This window comes from Meles meles, chromosome 3 (genome assembly GCF_922984935.1).
Source record: "Meles meles chromosome 3, mMelMel3.1 paternal haplotype, whole genome shotgun sequence".
Taxonomy (NCBI): domain Eukaryota; kingdom Metazoa; phylum Chordata; class Mammalia; order Carnivora; family Mustelidae; genus Meles; species Meles meles.
In genome coordinates, this window is record NC_060068.1 from 78,870,974 (window position 1) to 78,892,293 (window position 21,320).

The 21,320-nt window shown below is 41.6% G+C and overlaps 1 protein-coding gene across 2 annotated transcripts in view; it reads left to right on the forward strand.

The window, feature by feature from the left end:
• The window catches only part of ARSB (arylsulfatase B), a 167,532-nt gene that overhangs the window by 66,290 nt on the left and 79,922 nt on the right, over positions 1-21,320 (forward strand). For both annotated transcript variants that reach the window (XM_046000902.1, XM_046000903.1), the window contains exon 5: positions 14,799-15,042. In XM_046000902.1, coding sequence (XP_045856858.1) covers positions 14,799-15,042 — 244 coding nt within the window. The remainder of the gene's footprint in view (positions 1-14,798; positions 15,043-21,320) is intronic.

Genomic DNA, 21,320 nt, shown 5'->3' on the forward strand with positions numbered 1-21,320 from the left:
AGCTCTGGACTGTGTGCTGAGCACAGAGCCTGATGTGGGGCTTGATCTCGTGACCCTGAGCTCATGACCTGAGCCAAAGCCAAGAGGCTGACCCTTAACTGACTGAGCCATCCAGGCACCCAAGCTTAATTCTTTTTATAAGGCCCTCTGGAAAAGGCAAAACTTTCAAAGATGGAACAGACATTAGTGGTTGCCAGGGCTTAAGGGTGGGGTGGAGGGTTTGATTATAAAGGAGCAGTACAAGGGAGTGATTCTGGTTTGATGGAGTTGTTTTGTAATTGTGGCGCTGGTTATATGACTGTCAAAATTCATAGAACTCCATACCAAAACAAGTGACTTTTACTGTATGTAAATCATAAAATAAAAAAGAAATCACTAACATACCATTTCATCGCTGATAGGGTTAATGTATCTTCATGATTGTGCGAAGTATGGAAAAGATTCATGTAATCTCTTATGTATTTTGAAGTCATTTTCCACTTGATTCCACATTAAACTTTCAGGAAACTAAAAATGGAATAAACAATGAAGCAGTCTCCTTGGATACATACGAAGAGCTTTCTAAAGAAGAATTTTGTGTCTCACATGCCAGGCAGATGTTTTATAGGGTCAGCTGATCACAAAAGGCCCTGATGAAAAATTGAAAAGGTTCAAAGAAGGGTCTTTAAGAGACACCTTGTTGCCAGCAGAGATCTACTGTTTTTTAAAGAAGCCAAGTCAATTTGATGGGTTGGTGAAAACAAGAACAAAGAATCTGACATATCTTGGAAGCTCTGGGTTTTCATAACTGGGGTGGTATTTAGAGGGCCCTGTCTAGAAGAATCACATCTCTTGTCCTGAGCTCCCACCTTGCTTGTGCTCTGAAGTACACATGGAGTAGGCAGGCTGGGACTATTCCCACAAAGCAGAATGTATGTATTCCTGTGACACCAGCGAGAGTTTTCCTGAAGGTAGGATTTTTTTCTTCAACCTCCCTCTCATCCAAAGGGCATAAAATACAGGATAGATGTATAACTGTAGTAATTCCATGCTTAACTTCTTAAGCAACTGCTGAAGTATTTCCAAATCAGTAAAGCCATGTTACATTCCCACCGGCAGTGTCTGAGGGTTCCAGTTTCTCTGTATCCTCTCCAGCACTTACTATTGATTGTAACTATCCTCCTGAATGTGTAGTGGTATCTCCTTGTGGTTTTGATTTGTATCTCTCTGACGACTAATGATACTGAACATTTTTTTCATGTGCTCATATTATTTGGAGAAATATCTGTTCAAATCTTTTGCCCATATCTTAATCTTTGTTTGAATTGGAATATCCATTTTTATTTTTTAGGTATGTTGTGAGGTAGGATTCGTCAAGGTTGGTTTTTTGTTTGTTTGTTTTTTACTAGGTGTCTGATCAGTCTAAGAATCATTTGTTGTATAGACATTTTTCTCAGTTGGTTTGTTTTGCTAAGTATCAAATAATCATTTAAGTATCATTCTTTTACCACGCTCCCCTTCTATTACCATGCTGTCTTGATTACTATGGTTCAATATAGTAGGTCTTACAGTTGGGTAGTGTAATTCTTCCAACTTTATTCTTGTATTTGAAAATGACTAGGATAGACATCCTAGTGATCATCATGATAGTGGTAAGCGGAGTAATGTTCCACTTTCTTCCTTCAAAGATGTGTGCGCAGTTTAAGGCCCTGAAACTATGGACATGTTATGTTATAGACAAAGGGGAATTAAGGCTTCAGATTGATTAAGGTTGCCAGTTATCATACCTTAAATTGGGAAGGTTATCTTATAAGCATAATGTGATCACAGGGGTCTTTAGAAGGGGTCTTTAAAAGACGAGAGAGGTACCTGGGTGGTTCAGTCAGTTGAACATCCAACTCCTGATTTTGGCTCAAGTCATAGTCTTAGGGATTTTGAGATTGAGCCCCATGTTGAGCTCCCTGATCAGTGGAGAGTCTGCTTGGGATTCTCTTTCTCCCTCTCCCTTTGCCCCTTCCTTCTCTCATGCATGTACTCTCTCTCTCTCTCTCTCAAATAAATAAATTTTTTTAAGTGGGAGAGAGAAAGAAAGAAGAAGTCAAAGTAATACAATGCAAGAAAATCTCAACTAGCTATTGCTGGCTTTGAAAGGGGACAGAGAAGGTCTTGAGTCTAGGAATTCCAGTGGCTTCTAGAAGCTAGAAGCTAGAACCTAGCAAAGAAACAGGTTCTTCTCCAGAGCCTCCAAAAGGGATCACAGCCTTCCTGACACATGGATTTTTTTCCCCAACTTTTAACCTATAGAACTACAAGATGACCAATCTGTGGTGTTCAAGCTGTTAAGTTTGTGGTAATTTGTCATAGCATCAACAGAAGATGAACACAATGACGCATTATCATTTTTGTATATAGCTGGATTTGATTCACTAAAATTTTGTTAAGGATTTTTGCACTTGTGTTTACTGTAGCTTCCTTCCTTCTTCCTTTCCTCCCTCCCTCCCTCTTTCTTTTTCCATCCCTCCCTTCCTCCCCCCCACTTCTCATTTTTGTAATGTCTTTGGTTTTGGAATCAGAGTAGTGCTGGCCTCATAGAGTGAGTTGGGAAGCTTAGGCTTCTCTATGTTCTGGAAGAGTTTGTGTAGAACTAGTAATATTTCTCCCTAAGTGTGGGACAGAATTTTCCAGTGAAGCCATTTAAGCCTGGAATTTTCTTCATAGGAAGTTTATAACTACAAATTTCAATTTCCTTAATAGATATAGAGCTACCTATGTGTTTTTGAGAGAACATGAGTAGGTTCTTGAGAATTAGTTGCTGGAAAAAATGGTTAAAACTTGGTTAATTTCCTTTTTCCAAGAAAGAAACATTCTTTCATTGTATTTTTGAATATTTTAGTGCACTTTAATTTGTTTTAGATGAAAAGGAATTCCTTTATGATGAGATTATGCAAACAAAAATACAAATAAACTGTGTATCAGTAGTGAGGCAGTGAGTCCTTCTGTGCCAGGAAATCTGATGTCCATTTAGCTTCCCATGCACTTCAGCCACTCACATGGGGCCTGAACATGCTCGCCACTGTGACAGGTACATTTACATCGTAAACCAGTTGACGTTCTGATACCTATAGCATTTATAATTGTTCTCTCCTGAGAGCTGGGGCCGCTTTCCATGTGCTAGTAGAATTACTTCTGAGCTCGCAAAGCTTTAGGCCAGACTCCAAACTACAGCAAATTTACAAAGTAATGAATGTCATCTGCCAATCCTCTTGACAGCAAGGCTACTACTTATCCCTGGCTGTATGTCCCAGTTTACCTTCACGTAGGCCACTGGTTCCAACTGGAAACATTTTGGAACTTTGGTTAGTTGCTCTGGCACTCAGTGGGCAGAGGCCTGGGATACACACGCCCCTACTAACCCCACACAATGAGGGGCCATCCCGAGGCCTGTGTACCTACAGATGTCCTGCTACGTAGTCGTGAAGATTAAAAATCATGCTTATATTTTTTTGAGTCTAGAACCTACTCAAGTATGCATGTAAACACAAGGCCATTTTCATGTGGTTTGCTACACACTTACTATCCTTTTATTTTAGCATTCATACCTGCCTCTTTGATTTTTCTGTACTTCTAGTCTAGAACGGCCTCCTTTAAGCCCAGATTTATTCAAACACGTAGTACGTGAAATGTAACTGCTTTGCTCTATCTTCTAGGTTTGAGCTTGCATATCCTCATATGAAATACAAGCTAATTGATTATTGTCCTTTTTATTACGTTTATTTATTTATTTATTTATTTAAAGATTTTATTTATTTGACAGAGATCACAAGTAGGCAGAGAGGCAGGCAGAGAGAGAGAGGAAGGGAAGCAGGCTCCCTGCTGAGCAGAGAGCCCCATGTGGGGCTCGATCCCAGGACCCTAGGATCATGACGTGAGCGAAGGCAGAGGCTTTAACCCACTGAGCCACCCAGGCACCCCTTTTTATTACATTTAGAGTTATTTTAAAAATTAGGTGTGTATGGCGCCTGGGTGGCTCAGTTGGTAAGCAGCTGCCTTCAGCTCAGGTCATGATTCCAGGCTCCTAGGATTGAGCCCCACATTGGACTCCCTGCTCAGCAGAGAGCCTGCTTCTCTCTCTCCCTCTGCCTGCTCTCTGCCTACTTGTGATCTCTACTGCTCTGTCAAAAATAAATAAAAATCTTTTAAAATTTTTTGAAAAATTAGGTGTATAACTATAATATTTTGTCTGAATTCCATTATAAGACAATATAGGGAGCACAGTAAAATATTGGTTATAAAAACGGGGTTTTCAGCTTGAAAGGCTTGAGAACTCTGATATAAACAAGCTTTCTTTTCTCTCCTATTTCAGAACTTTCCCAGTCCTTATGACTGCTCTTATAACACAAAGGTAAAATCTGTGAATGAGTCCACAGAGGGGTCACAGTTTACCACATCCACAATAAATAATAAACAACCACAATAAAAATGGATTCACCTTCCATTTCACCTGCAAAATAACCTAACAACTATTTTATCTGTCTGGCACAGGGCATCCAGCCACAGCACTCACACGTATGTGCAGCGATCACAGACTTCTGTCCAGGAACTTAGATTATGCAAGAAGTGTGACTTGCTTCTGCTCTTCTCCCCAGAAGTGAACATAATACTGCTTGCTGGGGTTCCATTTCTGCTGGGTGAAGGAGACCTGGTATCAGTCAGTTAAGGTCATCTCAGTCAGTTCAAGGTCTCTTTGCCCCATTGCTGGCTCCCCTCCAGGGAACCAGCATGCTGAAGCTGAGGAGTATCTGGTACACAGCCATTCTCTGCAGAAACCCCCTTCGTGCAGGGCCTTTTCCTATCACGCTCCCATCTAGATCCCGCCACAACCCCCTTACCTACGGAGACTCAGGCCATCTCTTGCCATATCTGTGTTCTTCTCAACAGTAAGTGAAAAGCCTTCATCAGTGCGGCTGTACCCTCTTCCATACTGTGCTGGGAGGGCCACTGAGCCTGCAGTCATGGTCGTCTGTTGTGGTCTCACCACACTGGGCACAGGGAAATGCAAAGGGCCTCGCCGTCACCTTCTTCATATTCCTTTACTCTCTGCAGAGATCATCTCCAGTGCTCTGCACCTTTCTAATTTGTAGATTCTAGTCTGCTGTGAATGAGGGAGTCGCACACCATATATATCATTAGAGTTGTGTCTGAGACTAAGTGGCCCTGCATTAGGTTCTGATTGCAGGGACTTGGTGATGCCCATCGTGGTTATCCAGGGGCATTTGTTTTGATTTTTTTTTTTTTAAATCCTGGTTTGTGGCTGTTCAGGAGACATTGAGTTTCCCAGATATCAGACCCCTCCCTCCCTTCCTCCCTTCCTTCCTTCCTTTCAATTTTTAAATTTGAGTCGAGTTGACACACCACGTTATACTAGTTTCCAGTGTATAGCATAGTCATCCCCCATCTCCATATGTAATACTGTGCCCGCCTCTAGCGCAGCTGCCATCCGTCTCATACATCACTCTTATAGCACCACTGACTATTCCTTGTGCTGTGCCTTTTATGCCTGTGACTTCTTCAGCCCATGCCTGGAAGCCTCTATCTCCCGCCCCCCTTCAACCATTCTGCCCATCCCTCCATCCCTTCCCTCTGACAACCATCAGTGTGTTCTCTGTATTTATAGGTCTGATTTCACTTTTTATTTACTTTTTTAGCGTGCACAGATGAGTGGAATCACATGGTATTTGTCTTTCTCAGATCTCTTTCTTCCCACATCCCTTCATGTCCTGCTAAAATGCCTCCATTTAGCCTCTTGCTTCTCAGTAGGCACAGAGCCCCACTGCTTCCCACACTTTCTCTTCTTCTGCTGCCTTCCCTCCCCAGCACCTGCTTAGGATGTCCAGGGTCGCCTGATTTCTCCTCACTCGCCCTGGGTACCCCCCTGTAGAAGGGGTTCTGACACCTGGTATGGTCAGGAGGACCGAAAACCAGTTAGTTTTGCTTTGGCTTTGGAACAAGTGTCATCAGCAAATCCAGAAGAATTGTGTTCTTTTATTTTTATTAAATATGTATTCAGCATTTGTGTTATTTGTTAAATTCTCTTAAACTTTGTAGTACCTAGGTATTTTGTGTTGTTTTTGTTTCTGTTTTGTTTCACTCTTATATGATTCTCTGAAGAGGATTGTGCTGATGACTTGTCTCTGTTCCATAAGTAGACACTCATACCTTAGTGAGATCCTTTACCATTTAATAACTTCAGAAAAGAGCTTTGGGTACAGAAAATAAGAATCAAATATCTTTATGGTTTCTACATAAGAAAAAGAAAAAAGAAAAGAAGGGAGCTTTGGGTAAACAGAATTGCCTGTTCACTCAGTTTGGTTTCTTGGTTTTTCTGGGAAACCCTAAAAGTGTTATCTGACCACCTTGGAAGTAGAGATCCAATAAAATGTTGCTTCCGCATCAAACGCAAATTCAGACCACTTAACTTGTATTATATATTTGGACACATAAGGACGACGTGGTTGGTACTTGCTCAAATGGAATAGGTTAGCTTTCTCTGCCTTAATTCTCTCTGAAAAATCATTGCCCTCAATTGCCATCTTTCTTGCCATACAAGGACTTAGTGCACTTGTAATTCTGTAACTGCAGTTCTACTTTTTTCTCTCTGTTGGTGGTATTTTCACTCTTGCTCTTCTGAGACCTGCTAGACTCTGAAGAACTTCTGTGACACGTTTCCATCTGTTACTTCTTGCTTAGTGTTACTGATGGATAAACAGCTATCTAGTTAAAAGAAAGAAAGAAAGAAAGAAAGAAAGAAAGAAAGAAAGAAAGAAAGAAAGAAAGAAAGAAAGAAAGAAAAGAAAAGAAAAATCTGGTCTGAAAAGGAAGCCAAATAATTCGTGAGTAAACTGTGATACTCCCCCAAAGTGCCAAATGACTTTTGTTTGCCCTGAAATTCATAACTTCATTAGTTAAAGATATCAAGCATTCTTTCAAGATCAACCTGAAGAGAACACAAGAAGGCCTTTAATTTTAAAAGAGTCTAGAACAGACATGTGATGTTTTTGCTGGCCCTAAGTACCCTAGTCATGGGGCTTCTGGGCTACTTGTTAGGGGATCGGGAATATAGAGATTAAACCCATGTCTCCTAAGTGAGAGAAACTCACAACATTCTGTATTTATCTTACAACTTAAGTTTAAGGCTCGCTAAAATCTGTGACCACCAATGCTTTCAACTACAGAAAAAGTACAATTGTTTGCCTACTGAAATAACTTAGGACACCATTTGTTCAGTTTCCATTTCCATTTTAATTAATTAATTATTTTATTTTATTTTTTAAAAATAAGCTCTACACACAGCATGGGGCTCAAACTTCACAACCTCAAGATCAAGTGTCGCATGCTCTATTCACTGAGACCTGCAGGCACCTCCCATTTTAAGTTTTAGAGACCAGTTGTTTCCCATCTTTTTTTCTTTCTTCTTGCTTTTTTTTTGGTTTCAACTTTTTATTTATTTATTTAATTTTATTTTTTAATTCAAATGTTATCACTCGCCATCAGGGAAATACAAATGAAAACCACGGTGAGATACCACCTCACACCAGTTAGAATGGCTAAAATTAACAAGTCAGGAAATGACAGTTGCTGGCAAGGATGTGGAGAAAGGGAAACCTTTTACACTGTTGGTGGGAATGCAAGCTGGTGCAGCCACTCTGGAAAACAGTATGCAGGAAACTTCCTCAAAAAGTTGAAAACAGAGCAACCCTATGACCCAGCAATCGCACTATTGGGTATTTACCCTAAAGATACAAATGTGTTGATCCGAAGGGGTATGTCCACCCCAATGTTTATAGCAGATAATATCCACAATAGCCAAACTATTGAAAGAACCTAGATGTCCATCCACAGATGAATGGATAGAGGTGTGATACACACACACACACACACACACACACACACACACACACACACACAATGGAATACTATGCAGCCATCAAAAGGAACAAAATCTTGCCATTTGCAACGATGTGGATGGAACTAGAGGGTATTATACTAAGGGAAATAAGTCAGTCAGAGAAAGATGATTATCATATGATCTCTCTGATATGAGGAATTTGAGAAGTGGGGGTTGTGGGGGGTGGGGGGAATGAAACAAGATGGGATTGGGAGGGAGACAAACCATAAGAGTCTCTTAATCTCATGAAAAAAACCTGAGGATTGCTCGGGGGGTGAGGAGGTAGGGATAGGGTGATGGACATTGGGGAGGGTATGCGCTATGGTGAGTGCTGTGAATTATGTAAGACTGAGATTCACAGACCTGTACCCCTGAGCCAAATAACACATTATATGTCAATTTAAAAAAAATGTTAGTTAACATACAGCACAATACTGGTTTCTGGAGTAGAATGCAGTTACCTGTAGTCCATCCCCCACTCATGTCTCCCTCTAGTCTTTCAATACACTTCTGAGTCTTCCCATCCTTAAATTTTTTTTTTAAAGATTTATTTATTTGACAGAGAGAGATCACGAGTAAGCAGAGAGGCAGGCAGAGAGAGAGAGGAGGAAGCAGGCTCCCCGCTGAGCAGAGAGCCCGATGTGGGGCTTGATCCCAGGACCCTGAGATCATGACCTGAGCTGAAGGCAGAGGCTTAACCCACTGAGCCACCCAGGTGCCCCCCATCCTTAAATTTTAAAGGACAGATAAAATCTCACTGGCATCTCATCATTATAAGCAATGACATTAGCCCCATTAAAATGAGGAAATCTATAACTGCTACCCTGTAAAATCTCCCTATTCCTATTTTGCTCTTTGCTTGGATCTGTCCACTTTCCTGATTTTTGGTGGCTGCATCCTTTATCTGGGGTCTGGTTGCCAATCCCATTCCAGCAGGACCCTCCCAATCCTGGTTCTTTTATCCAGATGTAAGGTCTGACTGTGTCTGGGAGTAGGGTTGGAGCATTCATCCGTCTGAATGCTGCAAACCATTTGAAACCCTTACAAATATAACTGAATAAAGCTTCGGTTTCTGACACTTCATTCGAATCACAGGTTATGGTCATTGTTTGTCTTTCTTTGATAATTGGTGAACTTTATTTAAACTCCTAGAAACGGAATGGTGTCACCTGGCTCTGTCCCCAGAGTAACAGCAAAAGCTCTCAAATTCACTGTGTTCTTATGGATCTCAAGAAATCACCTATAGAGAAGAGCATGTAATTGAGAAGGGCTCTGTGCAGAAAATCCTTTCCTGATGAATGCATGGTGTTTTAGAATGCAGCTGTGATACTTAAACCTAGTGTATATGTAATACATACCCAGAGAGGAGACAGTTCTGCTCTGCCCTTTTTGCTGCTGGTGCTGTTTGTGATTCTCATCAGGGAAAATGGCTGATATTTATTGAGCGCTGCTTTTGTGCTAGGCTCTATGTTAAGACAGGTATCATTGTTATCCTCATTTTCCAAATTAGAAAATCAGGCTCAGAGAACAATTCACCCCAACTCACAGCACTTACCTCCAATCCTTTGAATCCATTTTAATGAAATTCGAAATGTGGCAGCAGGGACGATAGAGACAAATGATGACAGTCACTAAGCAGCTAGATACCCTCTGGCTTATATCGAGTCCTCATTCAGCTCAAGTTTGCCTTAAGTTCTGGCAATAGCGTTCTTAAGAGGGTAGTTAACTTAATCTTGAATTAAGAAGCCTTGATGCAGAACACCCAACTATCCAATGTGTAAGTGAGTAAGGGGCTTGAAAGTCTGCTCTCTATGCCTGGGCTCTCCCATCTCTGATCGTGGTCTGCCCTGTAACGTCACTCTGGTTCCGGCTCTTCCAAGAGGACCATGAATGGAGAGATCGTATCTCTTTTTCTACTCACTTTATGAGAGAGAGCCTAGTCTGTCTTCTTGGCTGCCATTTTGCCAAAGCTGGGGTGGTCCTTGGCACAAGATGAGCCCTCCCCAAAGATTTGTTTAAGGGCTGAGTGAGGACTTTCTTCCTGTCCAGGACCGAGTTCCTTGAAATGCTCTCAAACAATCCCCTTTGACTTCAGTGTGACTGATCAAGGGCCAGATTGGACAAACAATTCTGGTATTGTGTGTTTGATTTGCTTAAATCCTCATGGGGACCAGGACTCACCCCTGACCCCTGCAATGTCCTGTTAAATAAGCAGGACCTGTGTATGGAACAGTTTCCTAAAAGTGAAGATCATGGAGGGACTGGGTGAAGGCTCAGAAAACACCATCCCATAATCAAAGTAAATTTTTAGTGCCTTCAGTCTCAATTTTTGGTAGCCTTTTTTCCATTTGTTTATTGTTCCTTACCCACAGCCTCCCTCCCCCAATTCTTGAGCCGTTCTCTTTGGTGGGCCCTGTGCTTGGTCCTTGTTTTTGTTCTTGGGAGGTAGAGTTCCCTGGGAAGATGAACGCATGAACAACTAGTTAACAATATACAGAAATAAGTTTGATATACAGAGAGACTATCTAGGCAGGGTAGCAGTACAGGGTGGCGGGGAGTGGGAGTAGGGGCAGTAAGTGAAAAGTTAACAAAAGTGACATTTATCCTAAGAATTAAAATTTAAGTCAGACAGGAAAGATGATGGAGAGCATTTCAGGCAAAGGAACCAACATGTACAAAGGCAAAGTCATCATGAAAGGGGAGGACATATCCTAATGACAGGGCAAAGTTAGTTCTACACGAATGAAGCACTGGGCATTTTTTTAAAGATTTTATTCTTAAATAATCTCTACACCCAATGTGGGGCTCGAACCCGCAACCCTGAGATCAAGAGTCACCCTCTCTACTTACTGAGCCAGCCAGGTGCCCCAGCACAAGGCACTTTTTATGGAGGAGGGCAGGTGTTGATGCCCGTAAGTATGTAGGTAGTAGGTTTACCTAATCCTCTAGGTGAATTCTAAGACATATATATTAACCCTCCAATTTGCATTTAGTTAAAAATTAAAAGACTGGTCTAAAAAAATCAACCATCAGCAAGCAGGTCCTCTTTTTTCTTTAGAGAAGGAGGCATCCTGGTATTTGAAATCATGTTGTCTACCCATCTGTCACACTTACGTTGCTGGTCCTGCTCAGAGCCAAGTCCAGGCACTGGTCCAAGACTCTCGGAGCCTTTCTTGCTTTTTCTTTCAGGATCCCTGAGTCAGAGTGAAGAGGATGTATTGGGTAAGCCTGGGTGAGGAAGCAATGAGATAGAAACATGGCAGCCTTACACAGCCAAGTCACAGCCTTACCCTGTTGGGAGTAGTCCTAAGAATTAATGTTATTGTTGTGGTTCCATCCTAACTTTTATCAGCTGGATGAGGATGAGACTTCATTGTCATACACTTTATACATTTGCTTAGATCATCGACCGACCAATGTTTTTACATCACTTTTTGACAGTTATTTTTGTTCAGGAAGGAATAATAAAGTGCGATTCACCATCTGTATATGACAACATTAGTTTTATTTTGACATTTCTTTTCTAGACAGCAAAATGTTTATAATTAAGTTTTTCCTCTGCCAGAAACATTGCTGAAAAGCTATTTCCCTGAAAAAAAAAAAAATTCAGAGCTTCCTTTACTAGCTGCAGTCCTCTTATTTTGATTTGGAGGGTTTTTTTCCTCAAGAAGTCAGTCAGGAAATGAAACAAGAAAATTTTCTCATGAAAATTAATTCTTAGCAAGAACACAAGTTAACTTTTGCCCAGAAGAAAATTAGGAGAGCAAGTGAAAAGAAACATGTTTGAAATGGTGATGCTTCTGTCATCTTTTCAAATTTTAATTTGTCAGCTTGAACAGTCTAGGAAACTATCCCAAATGAGCTTGTTGTATTCTTGCTGCCACTGGGATCAGTTTTAGGTCCAACTTCTTGAACTACCCAGGAGACTGTGCCAGAACTGATGCGCGGCACCGCATTTCCTAAGAGCCCAACTGTGGATCCCGCCCCTCTGTGGTTGAGTGGCGGCCGTCAGGCAGGCACCCTCTGTGCAGACGGAGACCCCTGGCAAAACCAAACTGCCCTCTTCATGGCACTGGTTGTGCCGTACACACTGGGACAGGGGAGTCCAAGAGAAGTCGTGGTGTGCCCGTTGACAGTGCTTTCTCTGCAGGGTGCTCTTGAGAATGTGACCGACGACAGAGGACAGAATCCCTTCTCACTGCTACTGGGAATAGCAGCCCTGTGAGTTAGTGGCAAAAACAGTCCCGCTGACTGCAAGGGCACCCTCCCCTTGTAAGATGCGGAAACACCCCCAACTGACGATAGCCACAGTGGCCACCTTTTCTTCCCAGCACAGTCTGTTTTCCTTCTGGACTCATACCTGAAGGGCTGCTCCCAGAGTCAGATAGCAGACCCAACCACCCTCCTCCTCCTCATCGCCACATTTCCTCCACTGCTGTCATCTGGTAATTTTGTATCGAGCATGAGCAAGTACATGGAACTGAAGGAGACATTGTAGAGTATCTCAAAGGAGCGCATCTGTTTAAAATGGAGAGCAAGGGCGCCTTCCACAAGCCTTGGACAAGTATCGTTTATAGCAGTCTAGATAATAGAGCAAGATAATCGTGCTGGCTTAGCCATTCTTGACCTCACCGCAGACTGTAAACATTTCTTTCCAGTGTCCTTTGGTGGAATATGAATAGCAGCTCCTTTTAAGTTTTGAAAGGTTGGCTCTGGGCGATGGATACTCTGTGAAGTATACAGAGTACGGAGGAAGCCCCTCTGTCAAAGATGGCGGCATCTTGTTTTGAATACTCGGGTTTGCTCTTGTAAAGTTGAAAACGTAGTTAATAAACTGACTTGAGGGCTCAGTCATTAAGTGTCTGCCTTCGGCTCAGGTCATGATCTCAGGGTCCTGGGATGGAGCCCCAAATCAGACTCCCTGCTCAGCGGGGAGCCTGCTTCTCCCTCTCCCACTCCCCCTGCTTGTGTTCCCTCTCTCGCTGTGTCTCTCTCTGTCAAATAAATAAATAAAATCTTAAAAGTAAACAAACAACTGACTTGGGTGACTTCTTCATGACTTGGGTGACACCTTCATGTAACCTACCTCCACTCTTCTCCCTCCCTTCATGAAGAACAGAGAAGAACCAGGCACCTCGTGTGCTAAGGATCTGAACAGAAGCATCCTTGGCAGAAGAGCCTTGAATTTCTTATCCGCCAGCCACAAGGGTTCCTCTAAAGGGAATTATCATCACCTTGAAATAGCATCACCTTCTGCTGTATCAAAAGGAAGAGTAAACACTTTGCTGAGACTGTGGCTTATGGTTTTCATAGGGCAGGGAAGCATTCTGTGGCCTGTAGGCGTAAAACCCATTCCGTACTGGGGACATCGGGAACATGACACCCTGGGGGCTGAAGGCACCTGGGAGGTCACACAGACCTTGTTCAAATGCTAGCTTTGCCACTTAATAGCTATTTGGACTTTTAAAAACTTCTTCTTTTTTTTTCTAACAACGAAGTGCTTATGATACTAGACTGAGTTATAAATATTAGCTACCATCTACTGAGCACTAAGGGTATCCCAGGTACCCAGTCAAGCGACGATCATGAACAGTGTCATTTCATTTTCATCATAATACCTGAGCTGAGAATTCCTATCTCCACATTGAACATAAGGAAACTGGGGTAGCGTATTGCCATGGGCCGCACGGCTAGTGTGTGGTTGGCAATCAGGCTTCAATTCCAGGTCTCTCAGACTTCAAATTCTGGGAGAGATAATGTAAACTTGAAGTGTGCCTGGTGCATATTAGGTGCTTACGAAATGCCAGTGCTTTCTCTTTCCATATGTTTCCTGTGGCGTTGGTCTTGATTTCTGCGTTGGATTTTTACGTACAATGTTCTACAGATGTTAGGTCTGTCCTACTGCCCTCCTGTGGATCATTTGGATAACAGTGATTGAGGGGGAGATTTAACTGAGGTGTAATATGTATGCAAATAAGCATTCTTTGAAATGCGTCTGTGGAGTCCCCTAAGTGTATGGATACTTTTGGAGATAACCCATGATTCTATAACCTCAGTATATAAGAAATACCACTTTTTCCCCTCTGCAGTCCAACTTAATTGCTAAGTTCCCCCTAGCTGGTAAGATACTTAATTTCAGTCACTCTTGTAACTTCTCCTTCTGGTTCAACTTCAGTTGTCTTGGAAGAGAACCTTTCTCTTCCCTGGCACAGTGCATCAGATGAAGCTTTGTCTTGCCGTCCTGTCAAGAAGGGAGGAATTTTTCTGGCAGTTATTTTTTCCACCCAACTGCTGTGTTTACAAGAAACATCTAGCCCACTGGAGACATGTTCAACTTTCACGCTTAAGAAAGAGTTCAAATCACCAGGGAGGAGAAGTTTAATTTAGTTACCAATGTAAAGGTTAGAAAGTTTTTCCTGGTGAGTAAAATTAAAAGGTCCCCGCTCATCAGGAGCTTTAACCCACTGAGTGCAATGTCACTTGTGGTTTCTTTTTGTGGACCAGGAGGGGCTCCGAGTACCTGGCTTCTTTCTCCTGTGTTACATGAAATTGCACACGTATATTTGCAACCTAGTCGTTGATTTTTAGTACAGGCCTCTACCCCCAGCAGATATCCTCCGAGGACTTGCTTGTTCTTCAGAGACCCTGTCCGAGGGGATTCGAAGGTCTCACGTCAGATTGGTGCCATGCTGCCCTCTGATTATGTCTGTGTAATGGACGGAGTGGCGGGCGGGAGAGGGGAGGTTGGGACAGGAGCCAGTAAGGAGGAGGCATCTTTTTTAGTTCTTAAGCACCGTCTAAAGGCAACATAGAAGTCTTCTGTTCTTAAATGTGTCTCGTATTGTCCTCATGCAAAGACCTAATTGTGTTTCAGATAACGGAGGACAGACTTTGGCAGGGGGCAATAATTGGCCCCTCCGAGGAAGAAAATGGAGCCTATGGGAAGGAGGCATCCGAGGGGTGGGCTTTGTGGCAAGCCCGTTGCTGAAACAGAAGGGTATGAAGAACCGGGAGCTCATCCACATTTCTGACTGGCTGCCGACACTTGTGACCCTGGCGGGGGGAAGCACCCATGGCACCAAGCCTCTGGATGGCTTCGATGTGTGGAAGACTATCAGGTACCTGCTCATCTTCCTTTTTTTTCCCTGTCAGGGCAGAAAGTGCAAGAACGGCTTGACAGGATTGAGGGGAACACAATAGCTTTTGTATAAAAATAATTCGGCCTACAAACAAATTATTTTTTTAGTGGAAATGTCTTCAGAAATATTGTAATTATATATATTTAACTCCTGGATTTGAGATTGAGGCCCTGTGTTCTACGTGAAGAAGAAGATAGTCTTCTGCGGCTCATCCTCTACAGGTGTTTTTTGGTTTTATTTCTGTGGGTTTTTTTTAAAGATTTTATTTATTTATTTGACAGACAGAGATCACAACTAGGCAGAGAGGCAGGCAGAGAGAGAGGAGGAAGCAGGCTCCCTGCTGAGCAGAGAGCCCGATGTGGGGCTCGATCCCAGGACCCTGAGATCATGACCTGAGCCGAAAGCAGAGGCTTTAACCCACTGAACCACCCAGGCGCCCCTACAGGTGTTTTTTAGAGCAAAGAATCTTCCCAAAGGGGTAGGATAGAGTATTGTTTGCTTCCTGTGGGGGGTCGGGGACCTGCCCTCTCATCTGCTAGGAGAATGGAGGACCACGCAGGGGGTAGAGCTAGAATGTGAGCCAGGGAGTATCTAGTGAGCACCCATTCTGAACCACCCCTGTTTTAGGGTGGAGGAAGTAGGAGTGAATAAGACAGGAAGATCCTGGCTTTCATGGAGCTTATATTCTAGTAGAGCAGGGTTGCGGGGTAGGTGCAGGGGGCAGGGGAGAAGAAATAAATAAGTAAACACATAAATAAACAAGATGACTTCTGGTAGCAATAAACACTATGAAGGCAATAAAACAGCGTATTGTGGTAGAGAGAGCGGGCCGAAGTACACTCAGGAGTAGTAAGAGTAAGAGAAGTACACTAGGGAGCAGAAGCCAGACTCAGCGCAGGTGTGGTGGCAGTCCTCTTCCTGCTTAGCCACCATCGTATAGAAAAATGGCACCCAAGGTGGGGACATACACACCTTCAAGGGTACAGGAAGAAAACTACAAGTTATATTTAAATTTATTTTACCTTTGCCTAACAATATGTTTTATAGGGTAAATAATGTATTAGAAGATTAGTACCTGTATTCAATTTAGAAATAAACGTGCATATATTGGAAGTTTTTGTTTTTACTGATAGAATGGCAGTTGTCTAGTGCAATAGTATTTAACCTCGGTTTGGTGTTATAGAGGGAGAAAAAGTGGCTGACTGGCTAGTCCCTAGGGGCCAGGAGGGGACAACCTCCTCATGCTCTCTCCATTCCAGATGCCTCATCTCAAAACTAGTAAGGTTTCTGTTTGTTTTTTTTTTTTACGATTTTATTTATTTATTTGACAGAGGGAGAGAGAGATCACAAGTAGGCAGAGAGGCAGGCAGAGAGAGAGAAAGAAGAGGAAGCAGGCTCTCTGCTAAGCAGAGAGCCCAATGTGGGACTAGAGCCCAGGACCCTGAGATCATGACCTGAGCGGAAGGCAGAGGCTTTAACCCACTGAGCCACCCAGGCACCCCTACCAGATAAAATTTTTTAAAAAATAAGCGACTGGCCACACAAGGGCCCATCTTTCCACAAAGCCAACTGACAGGAGTCAAGTAGTTGATGTCTTCCTTAAAGTATTCCCTCTTCAAATCACTAGTCTACTCTGCCCCCAAATCCCAACCCAGACCCACTTCATTCATTTATGTTAGCTACCTGGTCTGTGTAGACATTTAGGTTTCTAATCCAGAGTGCATAGCCTGGATATACCATCATTTAACCCCTAATCCCAAGTGCTAGATTTACTGATTACCTCTAATCTTTGTCTTATCAAATTTTATGTAAGTGATATTCAGCATTAAAAATAGTAGGGTTTGGGGGCCTGGGTGGCTCAGATGGTTAAGTGTCTTAGTTCATCTCAGCTCAGGTCTTGATCTCAGGTTCATAAGTTCAAGTGCTGTACTGGGCTCTACCCTGGCCAGAGAGCCTCCTTAGAAATAAAAATAAAGAGGCGCCTGGGTGGCTCATTTGGTTAAAGCCTCTGCCTTCAGCTCAGGTCATGATCTCAGGGTCCTGGGATCGAGCCCCAAGTCATCCCTCTGCTCAGCAGGGAGCCTGCTTCCCTTCCTGTCTGCCTGTCTCTCTGCCTACCTGTGATCTCTGCCTGTCAAATAAATAAATAAAATCTTTAAAAAAAATAAAATAAAAGATCTTTCCTCAAAAAGCAAAATTTAAAGCATCAGGAAGCTCCTTCTTTACCTTTTCCTACTTTCCAACTTTTATTTCAGTCCTTCTTATAAATCATTCTATTTGGGGGGGAAAATCCTAACCAGCCCCAAATTGTCTCCTTCTGTTCTTGCCTGAGAAGTTGGTTTTTCAGTTTAGATTTGGTGACCAGTTTATGATTTTCCATTTAAAGAGAGCTCAGCCATAACCATGTCATTGAACAGTTAAGACAAGAAATAAACAAAAGGTTTTCTCTCATTATTGTTTTGAAAGTTAATACTCATTATTTGCTCATTCATACAAGATGACATCTTTCTTTTTCTTTAAAATATTTCTGCCCCGGGTGCCTGGGTGGCTCAGTGGTTAAGCCTCTGCCTTCGGCTCAGGTCATGATCTCAGGGTCCTGGGATCGAGTCCCGCATCGGGCTCTCTGCTCCGCGGGGAGCCTGCTTCCTCCTCTCTCTCTCTCTCTCTCTGCCTGCCTTTCTGCCTACTTGTAATCTCTGTCTGTCAAATAAATAAAATATTAAAAAAATTTTTTTTAAGTAAAAAAAATAAAATATTTCTGCCCCTATTTGTGATCTAAATGGGAGATGAACACATGTGCTCCGTGGTCACTCTATTTTTAATTTAATTTCCTTGAGTGTCAGTAATATATACTCATTGAGGTTAATTGGCAAAGTACCGGCAATAAAATGAATCACCCAAATGTTACCTGGAAACATGCTACCATAAACAAGTGTCATATTTCCTTAAAATTTTTCTTCCTGGCATTTTTTTACTACCTTTTTCCTCACTTAACACATCATCACTTTTGATCACATCATTCAAGAAACTCGTTGCAAACATTATTTCAGTGACTGCATATTCTGTCGTATACCCTGACATACTTAATCATTCCCTTAATATAGGTGGTTGATTTTTATTTTTTTATCACTAACACCGGAGTAAAGAATTTCTTCATAAAATCTCTGTCTATATTTTGAGTTTTTCCCCTTAGATAGAAATTATTGAAAATTAAATTTTTTTTTAAGATTTTATTTATTTATTTGACAGCGAGAGAGAGAGAGATCACAAGTAGGCAGAGAGGCAGGCAGAGAGAGAGAGAAAGGGAAGCAGGCTCCCTGCCGAGCAGAGAGCCCAATGTGGGACTCGATCCCAGGACCCTGAGATCATGACCTGAGCCGAAGGCAGCGGCTTAACCCACTGAGCCACCCAGGCGCCCCGAAAATTAAATTATTAAACTAGAGAATGACTTCTACGTATTGACTTATTTTTTTTTTAATGTCACTCAGTTTTATTGCATACATTTTTAGGGTTTGTTTTTGTTTTTGTTTTCTTGTGTTGCTGTGGAACACAGACCTTGAAAAAGTCTGCCTGATTTTGGAGAGTGACGAAAATAGGTATCAAGTTAAATCTGAGGTTGATTTTGTTAAAATGTCTCTATATTTCATCATTCGATGGTGAGGCAACAAGGAGCAATCAGAAATCTGTTCAAGGGACATGTTGGGTGGTTTGTGTTCTGTTATCCAGTTAAACCCATCACCTCACACTCTTCTCTCCTCTGACTGACTTACAACTGGCGAATTTATAATGTTTGGAAAAATGATATAGCTTAACTTCATTTTTCTAGCTCTATTGAGATTAAATATCTGACATAAAACATTTTGTAAATTTAAGATGTACATCATAATCATCTGATACACGTATGTACTGGGAAGTGGTCCCCCCAATAATGTTAGTTAACTTGCTGATCACCTCTCATAGTTACTATTTTTATGTGTGCGAGAACATTTAAGATGTCCTCTCTTAATAACTTTCAAGTATATAATACCGTATTGTTAACTATAGTCAGCATGCTGTACATTAGACCCTCAGAACCCACTCACCTCATACCTCGAAGTCTATACCCGTTGACCAACATCTCCCCATTTCCCCTACGCTGCAGGCCCTGGCAACGACGATTGTACTCTCTGTTTCTCAAAGAGTTCTAGCTCCACCCCCTTTTGTTTTTAGTTTCCGCATATACGAGATATCTTACACCATTTAGAGATGATCATTTTGAAAGCATTTGACAGACATTATAACATTGTGTTCCAAGAAAAGTACCAATGCACTCTTACTCCACTGGTATATGAGAATTCTCATCTCCTTCACATATTTTCCTTATATAGCTTTTACAAACGTCTTTGTTAAATATCATAGGCAAAATCATCTCATTTTAACATGCATTTTTTGGTTATTAAAGAAATCAGTTTTTATATGTTTTATATTCCATTTGTATTTTCTCTTTTGAAGATGTTTGTGACTTTTCTACATTGATTTAATGAACTTTGTGTTTTCTTGCTGAAATCAGTTTCTTTTTTGCTTTTTTTGGTCGGAAGGCTTTTTTGCTCAGCCTGAAATGCGCTAAATATTTTCTTCGAAGCTTTGATTTTCTTCCATAGGTTCTTGAACTGTTGAGAGATGTGTGTTATGTGAGGTCAATGTCTAATATCTATTTCTCCAGGTTTTTTATTCATAGACCTCTTTGAGACTCTGAGAGCTGTGAATTTACACAAGAAAAGTACCTAAACATATGCACAAAAGTTGGGAAAGAATTTTTGTGACATTCAGCACTGATAATACATTCTTTTCTATGTGGCTACACATAGAAAAATATGAGAAACATTCTTTATATACCCGTTTCATAAATTTTTTCAAAGAAAATCTGTTACTTTTTTTTGAAGTTTATGTAATTTTTTTTTTCTTTTTTTTTTTTTTTTAGTAATCTCTATACCCAGTGTGGGGCTTGAACTCAAAACCCCAGGATCAAGACTTGGATGCTTTTTGGACTGAGTCAGCCAGACACCCCTCTCTCATTAATTTTTAATGCAAAGATTAATACCTACTTTATGATAAGAAGGAAATAGAACAAAAATTTCCAAGCAAAGCCAAACTTGCACTTCAATTTCAGCTAATCACTAATTGCACTGTGAAAGCTGTTGCAGTTTCACTTAAAGAAGCAGGAGAAAGTTTTGAGTGGTTTTTATATGACAACATATGAGTCATGCTTGACATCCAGTTTTGATTTTTTTTTTTTTTTTTTTTTGTTTTGGTGGCAAAAGTGTTGTAAAATCCTGGCTTGCAAAAGTACACCATAGCAAATGGAGTCAAAACTTTGTAGTACACTTTGCCAAATAAGGGTAGGCTTAAGTTGAGAAATAGTTGCATTCAGTTGGAATTACTTCTTCTGTCCCCGACTCACTGAGGCTGTTATCTTTGGCAAAGTCTAAGGCTTTGATGTTTGTCCACATCACCAAATTTTGGATGATATATCCACATTTCAGTCTTAAGATTATTTTGATTATGAGTAACCTTTAAAAGTTTGGCGCATGTTTGCTTCTGCCTGCAAAGAAATTGGAAAAAGTTTGGGCACCCTTAACTCCAGATTGGGGAAAGTCTCTCTTCAGTGTCAGAAGGATAGTAAACTCTCAGCGACCCATCTCTTATAGAACAGGAGCTCCCCATTCTTGAGCAGCATATGTAATACTGACTACAGGGCTTTAGCCAAGAGCTATGGCCAAAAATATTGTCCAAGTATGCTAAACCATGAGAGAGTGGGCTTTCCTTTTCTGTTTGAAAAAAAAAAAAGTTAAATGGCTGCCCATAGTTTAATTAAGCATTTTAAGACTTTACTCTGGAAATCCAGCACATTTCTATTCAGTAAGTGAAGAACGATTCTCCTTCAGTTCCTCTTTCTTGATGAAAGATCCTGAAAAATGACTCACCCCCTCTGGCCTTGAAGTTGGTGCTTCTCCCAGCATTAGGCAAGCCATCATTCGTTCTGAGTGGTGCAACCTTTGGCACCCATGACTGCTGACAGAGAAAGCATCCAGTCATATTGACATCTGGAGCTTCTTTCTCCAAAACAGCAAAAACAAATGGACAGCCAAATGTCAGAGACACTTGATCTGTGCGCAGGGTTCTGGAACTTTCTTCCAGTCAGGTATTTACTTGGAATGCCAGTTTCAAGATAATGGTAATTTTTGAAATTTCAAAAGGGTCTCCTGAAACAGGAATCC